Genomic DNA, 17,376 nt, shown 5'->3' with positions numbered 1-17,376 from the left:
TTTTCTTTCACAGATGTACCCGGACCTCCAGTCAATCCAAGAGTCACAGACACAACGAAGACCAGTGCCACTCTGAACTGGGGAAAACCTCTTGATAATGGTGGGCTTCAAGTAACTGGATATGTGGTTGAGCACAAGAAAGAAGGAGCAGAGGAGTGGGTTAAGGATACACCCTCATCTCCACTGAGAATCACTGAGTTTGTTGTTCCTCAGCTGGAAAATGGTGCAAAATACCATTTCAGAATAAGCGCTGTCAATGCAAAGGGAGCAGGGGAACCTGCTGAAACTCAGGATGTTGTGGAAATTGTGGAGCGAGCTGCAGAACCCGATTTAGAACTGGACGTTGAGCTGAGAAGAACCCTCGTCGTCCGCGCTGGCTGTTCCATTCGCCTGTTTGTGCCGATCAAGGGACGTCCAACTCCGACAGTTACCTGGACCAAGGAGGGGGGCCCTGTCCCACGTGCAGTCATTGATAGCACTGAATCCTTTACCATGCTGATCATCCCTGAAAGTTCAAGGGTCGATGCAGGCAAATACGAGCTGACCCTTGAAAACTCCGCAGGAAAGAAAAGTGCCTCTATACACGTCAGAGTGCTGGATTCTCCTGGACCCCCGCTGAACCTGAAAGCCCTCAAGATTGACAAGGACAGCATTACACTCAATTGGGAAATGCCTCTCATTGATGGCGGTGCCAAGATTACAAACTATATCATTGAGAAGAGAGAATCAACAAGGAAGGCCTTTGCTACAGCTGTTACCAACTGCCCAGCCACTTCAGTCAGAATTGGCGATTTGGGTGAAGGTTGCGAGTACTACTTCAGGGTATCTGCTGAAAATGAGTACGGCATCGGTGAAGCAGTTGAAACTGTGGACCCGATTAGGGCATCGCAGACACCGACTGCCCCTGAAAGCATCATTCCTACCGACATCACCAAGAACTCTGTTAGTCTTGCTTGGACCAAACCCAAGCACGATGGCGGAAGCAGGATTACAGGATATGTCCTCGAAGCCCAGAAGAAGGGTACTGATCAATGGGCACATGTAACGACAGTCAAGACCATGGACTTCACAGTGAAAAACCTCAACGAGAGCGAGGAATACATTTTCCGTGTGATGGCTGTTAATCACTCCGGTAGAAGCACTCCTCGTGAGAGCAAACCCATCGTGGTGAAAGATTCTTCTTTCCCCCCTGAATTTGACCTTAGAGGAGTTTGCCAAAAGACCGTGATTGCCAGAGCTGGAGAAGACATAAAGGTGGAAATTCCAATCATGGGACGCCCAAGACCAACTGTATCTTGGCAAAAGGACAACGCGGCCATGAAGCTTACCCAGAGAATCAACGTGGAAACCAGTGCCGCCACTGTCGTCCTCAACATCAGCGAATGCACCCGCGCTGACAGTGGCACTTACACCATGACAGGCAAAAACATTGCGGGCTCTGTGACTGACAACATCATTGTCAAAGTGCACGACGTACCCGGACCTCCGAAGGGACCTATTAAGATTGTGGAAATATCTCGTACATACTGCACCTTTGCATGGGACACGCCCGAGAATGACGGAGGTGTGCCAATCACCAACTATGTCATTGAGATCAGAGATACAACGTCCCAGACGTGGACAGAGCTGTCCTCCACAGTCATCCGAACCATGTTCAAAGCTGTTCGTTTAACCACTGGATCAGAGTACCAGTTTAGAGTCAAGGCAAAGAACAGGTACGGCGTCGGACCACCCATCACATCAGAGGCAGTCGTGGCAGCCTATCCATTCAAAGCCCCTGGACCTCCTGGTACCCCTGGTGTTGTTGCTTTTACCAAGGATTCAATTACAGTTGGCTGGAATGAACCTGTATCGGACGGTGGAAATGAGGTGATTGGTTATCATGTTGAGAGGAAAGAAAGAAGCAGCATCATGTGGTACAAAATAAGCAAAGGACTCGTGAAAGGAAACCTCTTTAAATCCTCAGGTCTTGAAGATGGTGTGGCCTACGAGTTCCGCGTCACAGCTGAAAACATGGCTGGTATTGGTAAGCCCAGCAAAGCCTCTGAGGCAATATTAGCCTTGGACCCTGTAGATCCACCCGGTCAGCCTGAACCCATACATGTCAATAAGAATGTTATCACTATTCAGTGGACCAAGCCGGAGTATGATGGTGGTTTCAAAATCACCGGTTATGTTGTTGAAAAGAGAGAGTTACCAACTGGGCGCTGGATGAGAGCCAACTTCACCAACATTATCGAGACGGTTTTCACAGTCAGTGGACTGACTCAAGATGACTCGTACGAGTTCCGAATCATTGCAAGAAACTCAGCGGGTGCAGTAAGTTTGCCCTCAGACCCGTCTGACCCTATTGTGTGTAAGGATGATATTATTGAACCCCGCATTATGGTGGACGCCATCTTTAAGGATGTGGTCTTACTGAAGGCAGGAGAGTCCTTCAAACTTGATGCTGACATTGCTGGTCAGCCAACTCCATCCATGGTTTGGACCAAGCATGGAAAGGAAGTTGAGAATACACTAAAACTGGATGTTAAGTTTACAGAACTGACAACCACTCTTACCAACAAAGACTCTGTTCGGTCTGATGGAGGAGAATTTGTTTTGACTGCCACTAATGTGGGTGGATTTGCTAAGCACATCTTCAATGTTAAAGTGCTTGACAGGCCCGGGCCCCCCGTCGGACCTCTTGAAGTGTCCAATGTGAGAGCTGACAATTGTATACTGACATGGGCTCCACCAGCGGATGACGGTGGTGCCAAGATTGAAGGATATGTGATTGAGAAGCGCGAGTCAAGCAGACTGGTTTGGACCAACGTTGTGTCCGACTTGCAGGTCACTCAACACAAGGTTACAAAGCTTCTGAAAGGAAATGAGTATATTTTCAGAGTCATGGCAGTAAACAAATATGGGCTCGGAGAAGCTCTTGACTCTGAACCCGTAATTGCAGACAATCCATATGTGGTTCCAGATCATCCAGAAAATCCAGAGGTGACGGCTATCACAAAAGATTCAATGGTTGTCATGTGGCAAGCACCTAAGAACGACGGTGGTACTCCCATCACCAACTACAATATTGAGAGGAAAGACAGAATAGGTCTCCGATGGGTAAAATGCAACAAGAGGAAGGTAAAGGATCTCCAGTTCAAGGCAGCAGGTCTTGTGGTCGGTCACGAATATGAATTCAGGGTCAATGCTGAAAATGCTGCGGGAGTTAGTGCACCGAGTGCTGCCAGTCCATTCTACAAGGCCACAGATGGACTGTACAAGCCAGGGGCTCCATGCAATCCCAGAATTTTGGACACAACAAATTCCTCAATTACTGTCGCCTGGAATAAACCCGCATATGATGGCGGCTCTGACGTTACCGGCTACATTGTCGAGACTTGCTTACCCTCTGAAAAAGAGGAAGATGAAGAATGGACCATTGTCACGCCCAAAGAGGGACTGCTTGGCACCATGTTTACAGTTACTAATTTAAAGGAGAATCAGGAATACAAGATTAACATCTCTGCTGTGAACTGTGAAGGGATAGGAGAGGCTGCATCAGTGCCCGGCAATCCAAAGGCAGAGGATAGACTCCTCCCACCTGAGATGGATTTGGATGCTGATCTACGCAAGGTTGTCAGTCTTCGAGCTTGTTGCTCACTCAGGCTGTTCGTGCCTATCAGAGGCCGCCCAGCTCCTCAGGCCAAGTGGACCAAAGGAGACGGCGAGCCAGTGGAGAGGGCCACCATTGACAGTACATCATCATATACTTTGCTTGTAATTGAAAATGTCAACAGATTTGACAGTGGAAAGTATAATCTAACGCTTGAAAACAGCTCAGGGTCCAAGACAGTCACAGTCCAGGTCAGAGTGCTGGATACACCAAGTGCCCCACTTAATCTGAAGATCACCAGTGTTACCAACGAGGCCGTCACTCTGACTTGGGATCCACCTTTGAACGATGGAGGAGTTAAGGTTAAGAACTATATTGTTGAAAAACGGGAGTCCACAAGGAAAGCATATGCCACCGTCAATGCTATTTGCCACAGCACCTCCTTCACTGTAGCCCCGCTTCTTGAAGGATGCAACTATTACTTCAGGGTCTTGGCCGAAAATGAGTACGGCATCGGTCTGCCCATTGAAACAGGTGAATCTATTAAAGTGTCAGAGAAACCACAGCCACCCGGCAAAGTCACTCTAAAGGATGTCACCAAGAACAGTGTGACTCTCTCGTGGGAGAAGCCAGAGCATGACGGTGGTAGCAGAGTGGGCTGTTATGTTGTTGAGATCCAGCCTAAAGGGGTTGAAAAGTGGACTCAGGCTGTAATCGTAAAGGACACAGAAGCTACAATTTCTGGACTTAATGCAGGTGAAGAGTACATGTTCCGTGTAGCCGCCAGAAACGAAAAGGGAACGAGTGACCCCCGTCAAATTGGTGTTCCTGTGATCGTTAAAGATCTTGTTATTGCCCCAGTAGCCAAAATGCTATTCAACACATTCAGTGTCCTGGCTGGAGAAGACTTGACAGTGGAAGTTCCGTATGCTGCACGGCCAAAAGCAGCAGTGTCCTGGGTCAAAGATGGTCAGCCACTGAAGAGAACTACCAGAGTTAATTTTGCTGCAACTGACAAGATGTTGACTCTTACTTTGAAAGAGGCAGCTGGAGATGATGTTGGACAGTATCGCATTACTCTCAGCAACACTGCTGGTGAGACAACAGCAGACATTGGTATTGTTGTTCTCGACAAACCGGGCCAACCACTTGGTCCAATCAAGGTGGAGGAGGTCACTTCTGACAGTGTCACCATTTCCTGGAGCCCACCAGACTATGATGGCGGGTGCACCATCAAGAGCTACACAGTTGAGAAGAGAGACACATCTGCAACTAACTGGCTGGTGGTATCTCCTAATCTTGCGAGGACCAAAGTTAAGGCAGGCAGGTTGAAAACTGGCTCCGAGTATCAGTTCAGAATCACAGCAGAAAACAGATATGGCAAAGGTCCTGCACTTGTTTCAGAGTGTATTGTTGCTCAGTATCCATACAAGCTCCCAGGACCCCCAGGAACACCATCCGTCGCAGCCAGCACCAAGGACAGCATGGTGATCATCTGGAATGAACCTGTGAATGATGGTGGAAGCACAGTTTTGGGCTACCATCTTGAACGCAAGGAAAGGAACAGCATTTTGTGGGTAAAACTTAACAAGTCTCTTATAACTGATCAGACTTTCAAGACCACTGCTTTAGAACCAGGTATGGAGTACGAGTACAGAGTTTATGCCGAAAACATTGTTGGAATAGGTAAAGTGAGCAAAGTCTCAGAGGGAAATGTTGCTAGAGATCCTTGTGATCCTCCTGGTACCCCAGAGGCTACAAGGATCACTAAAGATTCAGTGACCATCACTTGGACAAAACCAGAATATGATGGCGGGGCAAAGGTTACAGGCTACATTGTGGAAAAGAAGGAGCTTCCCGAAGGCCGTTGGCTGAAGGCTAACTTCACTAATGTCATTGAGACTGAATATGTTGCAACTGGACTTGCAGAGGACAATCAGTATGAATTCCGTGTCATTGCCAGAAATGCTGCTGGTGTTTTCAGCCTCCCATCATACAGCACAGGTCCAATCACGGCCAAAGATGAGATTGAACCACCAAGCGTCAGCATTGATCCAGAGTACACCCAGTCTGTTGTGGTCAATGCTGGAGATAACTTTAAGATTGATGGCGACGTGCATGGCAAACCACTGCCCTCCATCCACTGGATGAAAGGAGAGCAAGAGCTGGGCAATTCTATTCATAGACACATTAAAAACACACCAACTAAAGCTTGCATATCTGTAAAGGAAGCAAAACTTTCTGACGGAGGTCTTTACACTCTGCTGTTGAAGAATCCAGGAGGAGAGAAGGCTGTGCAGGTCAACGTGATTGTTCTGGACAAACCTGGAGAACCGCAGGGCCCTCTGGTGGTGACAGGAATTACCAAAGACCGTTGCTGCCTTGCCTGGAAACCACCACTTCAAGATGGAGGCAGCAAAATCTCCCACTACATTGTCGAGAGAAGAGAGACAAGCAGACTGGTTTGGACTGTTGTTGACGCAAAAGTGGAAAACATTTGCTTAAAAGTAACCAAACTTCTGGAAGGAAATGAATACATATTCAGGGTCCATGCCGTCAACCACTTTGGAGTCGGAGCGGCGCTCCAGTCTGCAGCTGTCATCATCAAAGACCCATATGTGCATCCTGGGGCACCCAAGAGTTTGGAGGTTTCAGACATTAAAAAGGATTCAATGACCTTGACCTGGGAGGCTCCTTCTGAAGATGGAGGCAGTCCCATCACTGGCTACATTATTGAGAAACATGACAAAGAAGGTGTGAGATGGACCAGATGCAACAGGAAGACAGTCACTGACTTGAACTTTAGGGTCACAGGGCTTTTGGATCGCCACAGCTATGAATTTAGAGTTGCAGCTGAGAACGCCGTTGGTGTTGGTGATCCAAGCCCCCCAACTGTTTACTACAAAGCTCTTGATCCCACCTACAGGCCCGGCCCACCCCACAATCCCAGAGTTACTGACACAACCAAAACATCAGTATTTTTGTCATGGGGAAAACCTGTCTGCGATGGAGGCTGTGAAATTCAGGGATACATTGTTGAATGCTGCACTGTCTCTGAAGTGGCAGTGCCAGCGGAGGCTGAAACTGTGGCTGAGGTTGATGCCAAGGATGCACCCGCTGAGGAATGGATTATGTGCACACCACCAACCGGGACAAGAAAGACCAAGTTAGAAGTGCCAAACCTCAAGGAAAACCAGGCATACAAATTTAGAGTATGTGCTGTGAACAAGGTGGGAGTTGGCGAACATGGTGACGTCTCAGGCGCTGTCGTTGTACAAGAAAGGGCAGAAGAACCGGACCTTGACATTGACCCAGAGCTCAGGAAGATCGTGACCATCAAGGCCGGAGCATCCCTGAGACTGTTTGTTCCTGTTAAGGGAAGGCCAATTCCTGCCATCAAGTGGGACAAAGATGCAGCTGCACTCAAAGAGACTGCTCAGGTTGAGGTGACCAGTAGTTACACTTCCCTTGTGATTGATAAGATGGGTAGGAGTGACAGTGGAAAATACACAGTGACAGCAGAAAACTCCAGCGGTGCCAAGTCTGCGTTCGTTGTTGTCCGTGTCCTTGACACACCCAGTGCACCGGTCAATCTGAAAGTGAAAGAAATTACAAATCAGTCAGTGACACTGGTGTGGGAGCCACCAATGTTGGACGGTGGGTCCAAGATCAAGAACTACATTGTTGAAAAAAGGGAGAGCACGCGCAAAACATATGCAGCTGTCGTGACAAACTGTCACGCTCTTTCATGGAAGATCGAGCCACTTCAGGAGGGTTGCAGTTACTACTTCCGCGTGCTTGCAGAAAACGCTCATGGCGTTGGACTTCCTGCAGCAACCGTTGACCCTCTTAAGGTCTCAGAGGTTCCCCAGTGTCCAAAGAACCTCATTGTTACAGATCAAACTAAAACAAGTATCTCTTTGGCATGGGAGAAGCCTGAATATGATGGCGGTAGCAGAGTTGTGCAGTACTTACTTGAGGTGAAGCTGAAGGGCCAGGATAAATGGTCTGGTGTCAATACATACAAGACAATGGAGACTACAGTTTCTAATCTAAACCCAGGAGAAGAATATCTCTTCAGAGTTACAGCAATGAATGATAAGGGAAAGAGTGACCCTAAAGTCCTTGCTGGTCCAGTGATGACAAAAGATTTGGTCTTTGAGCCTGATGTGCGACCAGCATTTAGCAACTACAGTGTCCATGTGGGTAAAGACATAAACATTGAAATTCCCATCTTCGGGCGTCCTAAACCAGTAGTTTCCTGGACTAAAGATGGAGCACTTTTAAAGTTTACAACCAGAGTTAACATCCTTAACACACTGACCCATTCAACTCTGAGTATTAAGGAGGCAGCAGGTGATGATGGTGGCATGTACACTATCAGTGCTTCGAATGCAGCTGGAAAGAAGGACACCACTGTTGAGGTCATTGTCCTTGATAAGCCAGGACCTCCATCAGGTCCTGTGAAGTTTGACGAAGTCACAACACAGAGTGTAACTATTTCATGGGGTCCACCAAAACACAATGGTGGCTGCCAGATTTCCAACTACATTGTTCAGAAGAGAGACACAACTACGGCAACATGGGAAAATGTCAGCACCAGCTGTGCCAGAACAACCATAAAGGTGCCTAAATTAAAAACTGGGGCCGAGTATCAATTCAGAATTATTGCTCAGAACCGCTTTGGCAAAAGTTATGGTCTAGACTCCTCTGCTGTGGTAGCACAATACCCCTACAGAGAGCCAGGTCCACCAGGAACTCCTTACATTGCCTCTCTTTCTAGAGACCACCAGATTGTGGAATGGCATGAGCCGGTCACAGATGGAGGTAGCTCTGTTCTTGGCTACCATCTGGAAAGGAAAGAAAGAAATAGTATCCTTTGGGTCAAAATTAACAAGACCCTTATTCATGAGACCAGTTTCAAGAGTTATCCCTTGGATGAAGGTGTTGAGTATGAATACAGGGTTTATGCTGAAAACATTGTCGGTATTGGCAGGTGCAGCAAGGTCTCTGAGGGCTGCGTGGCACGAGATCCCTGCGATCCTCCTGGAACACCAGAGTCAATCCATGTGACGAAAGACACCATTGTCATCCAGTGGACGAAACCAGAGTATGATGGTGGCAGCAATATCACCGGTTATACAGTGGAAAAACGTGATCTGCCCGAGGGACGTTGGGTCAGGGCCAACTTCACTAATGTGATTGAGACCCAGTTTACTGTGACTGGTCTGACCGAAAATTCACAGTATGACTTCAGAGTAATTGCCAAAAATGCTGCTGGCACCATTAGCAAACCATCTTACAACAGCGGACCAATCACTGCCAGTGATAAGATAGAGGCGCCTAAATTCTCTATTGACCCTGCATTTACGAAAACCATTATCATCAATGCCAGAGAGACATTCAAACTGGATGCGGACGTCCGTGGAAAGCCCCCTCCTGCGATGAAATGGTTCAAGGACGACAAACCAATTGAGAACACACTTAGACTGGAGATTAAAAACTCTGAAAATCATGCAATGATTGTCATCAAAGACTCTGTTAGAGTAGATGGTGGTGTTTACACACTGCATTTGACCAATGAGGCTGGAAGTGAAACTATTCCATTCAACGTTGTGGTTCTGGATAAGCCCAGCCCATGCCAAGGGCCTCTCCACACCACTGGAGTCAATGAAGATAGGTGCACACTTGTGTGGCGCCCCCCTGTGCATGACGGAGGTAGTCCTATCACGCACTACGTCATTGAGAGAAGAGAGACCAGTCGTCTGGCCTGGACTGTCGTCTGCAACAGCTGCAAAAATACATCTTTTAAAGTCACCAAATTACTGGAGGGAAATGAGTACATGTTCCGTGTCATGGCGGTCAACAGTTATGGTATCAGTGAGCCACTGGAATCTGGTGGAGTAATCATGAAGACTCCATTTGTCCCACCTGGCCCCCCTCACGTTGATGACATATCAAACATTTCCCATGATGGCATGACAGTCACTTGGTCAGCTCCAGAGAGTGATGGAGGAAGTGAGATTACAAACTACAACATCGAAAAGAAGGACAGAAATGGCATCAAATGGACCAGATGCAACCGGCAGAAGGTCACCGACCTCTCCTTTAGAGCGATGGGTCTAACTACAGGACATGAATATGAGTTCAGAGTGTCTGCTGAAAATGTGGTTGGAATTGGAGAGCCAAGTCTTCCAAGTCCATTCTACAAGGCATGTGATCCAAAGTATAAACCTGGCGCTCCCTCACACGTGAACGTGGTTGACTCCACAAAGAGCTCGCTTACGGTGTCATGGGGCAAACCTTTGTCAGATGGTGGTAGTGAAATCCAAGGCTACATTGTTGAAGTGTGCAAGGCTGAGGAGGAGGAATGGACCATGGTAACACCCCCTACTGGTCTGCGTGTAAACAAATACGAAATTTGTAAACTTACTGAAGGCCAGGAGTACAAGATCCAGGTGTGTGCATTAAACAAACTGGGAGTAGGTGAACCAGTCACTCTCGCCGGAACAGCGAAGCCAGAGGAAAGGGTTGAACCACCCCAAATCCAGCTTGACTCCGAGTTGAGAAAGGGCATCACTTTGAAAGCTGGTGGCTCTGTAAGAATCTGCATTCCATTCAAGGGCAGACCTACACCTGAGATAAAGTGGACAAAGGACGAGGCAGATCTGACTGACAAGGTCGTCCTGGAAAAAGCCCAGACCTTCACCCAGCTGTCCATTGACTCTTGTGACAGAAGTGATTCTGGGAAATACACTCTGAGTCTCACAAACAGCAGTGGTTCTGTATCTGAGCTGGTTGCAGTTAAAGTCTTGGACACGCCTGGAGCCCCACAGAACCTTGTCGTAAAGGATGTCAAAAAGGACTCTGTTACTCTTGTATGGGATGCGCCAACGATTGATGGAGGTTCCAAAATAAAAAACTATGTAATTGATAAACGTGAATCAACCAGGAAAGCTTACGCCAACGTGTCCACTAAGTGTTCCAAGACAATGTTTAAAGTTGAGAACTTGATTGAAGGTTCCATGTACTACTTTAGAGTCATGGCTGAGAATGATTATGGAATTGGTCAAGGTGTGGAAACAAAGACGGCTACAAAAGCATCTGAAGTACCATTACCTGTTGAAAAGGTCTCCCTTACTGACATCACAAAGACCACTGCCTCGCTGTCCTGGGAAAAACCTCAGCATGACGGAGGCAGCAGAATTGGCGGATACCTAATTGAGATGCAGCCAAAGGGTACAGACAAGTGGGGAGTCGCAACAAACACAAAGACGTGTGAAGGCACTGTCACTGGCCTTAGTTCTGGTGTTGAGTACCTGTTCCGGATCATTGCTTACAATGAGAAGGGTAAAAGTGAGCCAAGGGCACTTGCTGCACCTGTTATTGCCAGTGACATGACCATTGAGCCAAGTATCAAAATGCAGTTCAGCACTTACAGTGTTTTAGCAGGAAAAGATCTAAAGTTGGAGTTCCCAGTGCATGGACGACCCAAGCCCAGAGTGACCTGGACCAAAGACGGTCAGTCTTTGAAAGTGACCTCTCGAGTACATGTGGTAAACACTCTCGCCACAACTGGAATTCAAATAACTGAGGCATGTAAAGAGGACTATGGGAACTACGCTATAACAGCTACCAACCCAGCGGGCACGATGACTGAGAACATGGATATTATTATCCTTGACAAACCTGGTGCACCCACTGGTCCAATAAAGGTACTTGAAGTCAGCAACTCATATGTCCATCTTGCTTGGGAGCCCCCAGAGTATTTGGGCGGATGCCAGGTGAAACATTACATTGTGGAGAAAAGAGACACCACGACAACCACATGGCAGTCTGTCACCACACAGCTGGCCAGAACAGCTCTCAAGGTCACAAAACTTAAGACTGGGGCAGAGTATCAGTTCAGAATCATCGCTGAAAACAGATATGGAAAGGGTTCACCTCTGGACTCCAAGGCTATTGTTGTGCAGTATCCATACAAAACTCCGGGACCTCCAGGAACTCCGTATATCAAGTCTGCTACAAAGGAAATGATGATTATTGAGTGGAATGAACCGGTCAATGATGGTGGTAGTCAAGTTGTTGGTTACCATCTGGAGAGCAAAGAGAGAAACAGTATTTTGTGGAACAAATTGAACAAGACCCTAATCACTGACACCCAATTTAAAATCTGCAACCTTGAGGAGGGAATAGGTTATGAGTTTAGAGTGTATGCTGAAAACATTGTTGGTGTTGGAAGATGCAGTAAAGTGTCAGAGTCTTTTGTTGCCCGTGATCCATGTGACCCACCCAGTGCTCCTGAAGCTGTGTCTATTTCTAAGAATCTCATCAAGATCCAATGGACCAAACCTCAGTATGATGGCGGCAGCAAAGTAAATGGATACATTGTGGAGAGAAAAGACCTCTCTTCCCCCGATGGACGGTGGGTGAGAGCCAACTTTACAAATATTATTGAGACCGAGTATAGTGTTACTGGTTTGACTGAGAACGAGCAATATGAATTTAGAGTTATTGCAAGAAATGCAGCTGCGGTCTTCAGCGGACCATCAGACAGCTCTGGACCTATTACAGCCACTGATGAAATTGAACCACCGAGGGCCTCGATGGATCCCAAATACAAGGATGTCATTGTTGTGAATGCTGGAGAACACTTGCTTCTTGATGCAGACATCCATGGAAAACCAGTCCCTGATGTTGTGTGGCTAAAAGAGGGCAAGGAGATGGACAAAATGCTACGCATTGAAGTGAAAACTACTCAGAAACATGCTGCCATGACCATCAAAGACGTCACCAAGCTTGACAGTGGCCACTATGACCTTGTCCTCAAGAATATGGGTGGTACAAAGATGTTCCCAATTACAGTCAAAGTCCTAGACAAACCAGGTCCACCCACTGGGCCCATGATTATCACAGGGGTCATGGCTGACAGGTGCATTGTTACTTGGACAGAACCAACGCTCGATGGCGGAGCAAATGTTAATCATTATATCTTGGAAAAGAGGGAAACCAGTAGATTGTCGTGGACAGTGGCTGCAGCAGAAATCAAGGGTCTGTTTTATAAACTAACAAACTTGCTCCCTGGCAATGAATATATTTTCAGAGTCAGGGCAGTCAACAAATATGGTGCTGGTGATTATCTTGAGGGAGAACCCGTCATTGCACGCAATCCTTACAAACCACCTAGTGCTCCTGGTACTCCTGAAGCAAGTCAAATCACAAAGGACTCAATAGTCCTGTCATGGACAGCTCCAGAACACAAAGGGGGAGTGGACATCGAAGGTTACCACCTTGAAAAACGGGACAAGGACAGTGTGAGGTGGACAAAATGTAACAGAGAGAAGCTGGTTGACACTCACTTCAAGGTCACAGGACTGATGGCCAACCACTTCTATGAGTTCCGTGTGGCTGCAGAGAATGAGTGTGGAATAGGAGACCTCAGTGAGTTGTCCTTATTTTACAGAGCATGTGATGCCACAACACCACCTGGACCTCCCCATCATCCAAAAGTAACAGACTACTCAAAGTCATCTGTCTCTTTGGCCTGGGGAAAACCTGACTTTGATGGTGGTGCCTATGTCAAGGGCTACATTGTTGAAATGAGGGAGCATACCGCAGTGCCTGAAGAGGAGGCAGAAGTAGCGCCAACTGTGGAGGAAGCTGTTGAAAAGGAATGGACTATGTGTACTCCTCCCACTGGCATTCAAGCCACTAAACTCACTGTCACAGACCTGAAAGAGGGTGGAGAGTACCAATTCCGTGTCTGTGCTATCAACTCAGAGGGAGTGGGTGAGGCTGCTAATGTCCACAGTACTGTGGTCACCTCTGAAAGGATTGAAGCGCCAGAGATAGAGTTGGACGCTGATCTTAGGAAGGTGGTGTCTGTGCGTGCCGGTGGAACCATGCGATTGTTTGTCCCCATCAGAGGAAGACCAACACCCACTGTGAAATGGGAAAAGGTTGACGGCACACTCTCAGATCGTGCTGTGATTGACACAACTAGTTCATACACCATGCTCGTCATTGACAGTGTGAACAGATTTGACAGTGGCAAATATTCACTAACACTGGAGAACAGCAGTGGCACAAAATCTGCTATTGTTGCAGTAAGAATTCTAGATACACCAAGTGTGCCACAAAGTTTTGCTGTAAAGGAACTTAAGAAGGACTCTGTGACCCTTGCATGGGACACCCCACTCACTGATGGTGGTTCTAAAATCACAAACTATATTGTGGAGAAGAGAGAATCTGTTAGGAAGGCCTACACTACAGTCACTAGCAACTGCACAGCCAATTCTTTCAAGATTGAAGAGCTCCCTGAGGGTGGTACCTTCTACTTCAGAGTTTGCGCAGTCAATGAGTATGGTCAAGGACAAATGGCTGAAACCAAAGAGATTAAAGTGTCAGAGGTACCGCTTCCCCCAAATAAAGTTATTCTGGTTGATTTGACAAAGACCAGTGTATCACTGTCATGGGACAAACCTATGCATGATGGTGGCAGCAAAGTTATGTGCTACAATGTAGAATTTAAGCCTAAAGGTGGAGACAAATGGGGCACAGCCTGCACAGTCAAGGTGCACGAAGCAACAATTCCTAATCTCACTCCTAACGAGGCATACTTATTCAGAGTTGTTGCAATCAATGAGAAAGGAAAGAGTGAGCCAAAGGATCTTGGTTTGCCTGTTGTAGTGAAGGATGTAGCAATTGAACCATCTACCCACCTCCTGTTTAACACATACAGTGTGAAGGCAGGGGATGACCTCACACTTGAAGTCCCTGTAAGAGGCAGACCGAAGCCTGTCGTTGCTTGGAAAAAGGACAATCTGCCTTTGAAGCAAACGTCGTCAGTGACTATCTTAAACACTCCTACGTCATCCAAAATCATCATCAAAGAGGCAAGCAGAGAGAATGTTGGAAATTATGACATTACCCTGGCTAACACCGCTGGAATTGCCACAGCAGATGTCAGAATTGTTGTCCTTGACAAACCTGGACCACCAAAGGCAATCAAGGTAGACGCTGTGACCTCCGATAGTATCACTTTGTCCTGGTCCCCACCAGATTATGACGGAGGCTGTTCTATTAGTAACTACATTGTGGAGAAAAGAGACACCAACACACAGGAATGGCAGATGGTAGCAAGCAATGTTGCCAGGACATCTTTTAAGGCCGGTCGACTAACTCATGGAGCAGAATACCAGTTCCGCATTTATGCCGTTAACCGTTATGGAAAGAGTGTATACCTGGATTCACCTGGAATCACTGCGAAGTACAACTTCAGACAACCTGGACCGCCTTCTACTCCAATCGTAAAGTTGGCTACTAAATCATACATGCTGGTGACATGGAATGAGCCAGTCAATGATGGCGGTAGCCCTGTTTTGGGTTATCATCTAGAGAGGAAGGAGCGAACTAGCATTCTTTGGACAAAGATGAACAGAGGGATGATCAAGGATACAGAGTACAAAGTTAATGGCATTGAAGAGGGTATGATTTATGAGTACCGTCTGTATGCTGAAAACATTGCCGGTATTGGAAAATGTAGCAAGGCCTGTGAGGGTGTAGCAGCCAGAGATCCATGTGATCCCCCAGGCACACCTGTTGTCACTGCTGTTACCAGAACAACTGTCTCTTTGTCTTGGGACAAGCCAGAGTATGATGGTGGAGCCAAGGTTTCTGGCTATGTCATTGAGCAACGAGATCTTCCTGAAGGACGCTGGACGAGGTGCAACTTCACCAATGTACCGGAGACCCACTATCATGTGACTGGTCTCACAGAGGGCAGTCAGTATGCCTTCCGTGTCATTGCAAAGAATGCAGCCGGACTGTTTAGCGAACCTTCTTACGACAGCGGTTCCATCACCGTCAAAGACGATGTAGAGCCACCACGTATAATGATGGACGTCAAGTTCAGAGAAACAGTGCACGTTAAAGCAGGAGAAACTCTGAAGATTAATGCTGACCTTGCTGGACGTCCTGCCCCAGTTGTTTCGTGGACAAAGGATGGCAAAGAAATTGAGCTGAGAGCCAAAATCCAGATCATTTCCACAGATACCAGCACATCTGTCATTGTAAAAGACTGCATCAGAAGTGATTCTGGACAGTACGCTCTGACCCTCCAGAATATTGGAGGAACAGTTACCATGCCAATTAACTGTGTGGTTATGGATAAACCTGGACCTTCAGCAGGCCCTCTACAAATATCAGAACTCACAGCCGAGGAATGCACACTGTCATGGGGTCACCCGCAGGAAGCTGGTGGTGCTGAGATAACACACTATATTGTTGAGAAGCGTGAGACTAGCCGGTTAGCTTGGACTCTTGTAAACGGAAGTGTCACAAAAACGTACTTCAAAGTAACAGGACTTCTTAAAGGCAATGAATATGTCTTCAGGGTCTTGGCTGTCAGCAAGCACGGTGTTGGTGAGTCTCTGGAGAGTGATGCTGTAAAAATAACAGACCCATATACATTTGCCACTGCTCCTGCCAGTGTAGATGTCACTGCTATCACTGGAGATACTATGACTCTTACCTGGTGCAAGCCTTCCAGTGACGGTGGCAGTTCCATCACTGGTTATGTGATTGAGCGCCGTGAGAAGACAGCTATGCGCTGGATCCGTGTGAACAGATATCCAGTCGTTGAATGCACAGCAATAGTAACGAAACTGCGCAAGGCTTGTGAGTATGACTTTAGAGTCTGTGCTGAAAATGCTGCTGGTTTGAGTCCACCAAGTGAGCCATCTGCCTCATTCAGAGCAGTAGATCCCCTAGTTTCTCCTTCTAGACCCACTAAACCAAGGATTGTAAGTTCAACCAAAAACAGTGTGTCTATTATTTGGAAGCCACCCACGGATGACGGTGGTACTCCTGTTCTCGGCTACAGTGTTGAGTATAGAGAATATATCCACAAACCACAACAAGAATTTGAAGGAGAAGAGGACGAATATGAGGAGGAGGAAGAGGAGGAGGAAGAAGAGGAACCTGAAACACCAGAGGAACTTGCAAGATGGCTTGAAGCTATTCCTCTTACCAAGAGTTTGGAGTTCTCCATCACTGGACTCAAGACAGATGTGGAATATGAATTTTGTGTTAAAGCCATCAATAAAGTGGGCGTCAGTACACGAAGCCTATATTCAGATGCAGTAGCAGCAATCGATAGAACTCTGGAGCCATCGTTTGACGTTGACATTGAGATGCGCAAAGTGCTTGTTGTTAAGCAAAACACAGCATTCACTCTCAATGTGCCATTTAAGGGAAAACCTGTTCCATCTGTGAGTTGGGCCAAGGAAGGCACTGATCTGAAAGTCCGGGGCACCATCGACTCAACTGACTGCAGTACTTCTCTCACAATTGAAAAGTCCAGTCGCAATGACTCTGGGGAGTATTGTGTAACCATAGAGTCCCTTTTAGGAAAAGCAACGTTGCCCATGGTTGTCAAGGTGCTTGATTCTCCAGGACCCCCTGTCAATGTTACAGTTTCAGCAGTGACCAGGGATTCTGCAACCCTTACTTGGGAAGCACCAGAGAATGACGGTGGGGATTCAGTTAAGGCCTACCATGTTGAAAAACGTGAAGCAAGCAAGAAAGCCTGGGTCTCAGTGACCAGCAACTGCCACGCAATGAGCTACAAGGTAGAAGACCTACAAGAAGGAGCTATGTATTACTTCAGAGTTATTGGAGAAAATGAGTATGGTGTGGGTGTTCCGCAAGAAGCCAAAGCGGGAACCAAAATCACAGGTAACAATTTGCAATTTTATTTTTATTTTTTTAAAGTAGTG

General features: G+C 47.1%; 1 protein-coding gene across 1 annotated transcript in view; it reads left to right on the top strand.

The window, feature by feature from the left end:
- Positions 1-17,376, top strand: part of ttn.1 (titin, tandem duplicate 1) — a 97,838-nt gene that overhangs the window by 55,717 nt on the left and 24,745 nt on the right. The window contains exon 118 of the mRNA XM_076015844.1: positions 14-17,335. Coding sequence (XP_075871959.1) covers positions 14-17,335 — 17,322 coding nt within the window. The remainder of the gene's footprint in view (positions 1-13; positions 17,336-17,376) is intronic.

The sequence above is a fragment of the Nelusetta ayraudi genome, unplaced genomic scaffold, assembly GCF_046127955.1.
Source record: "Nelusetta ayraudi isolate G7.1 ecotype Tasmania unplaced genomic scaffold, CSIRO-AGI_Nayr_v1 ptg000200l, whole genome shotgun sequence".
Lineage (NCBI taxonomy): Eukaryota > Metazoa > Chordata > Actinopteri > Tetraodontiformes > Monacanthidae > Nelusetta > Nelusetta ayraudi.
Note: the sequence above shows the minus strand (reverse complement) of the source record. Positions and strands in the feature narration are given on the sequence as shown.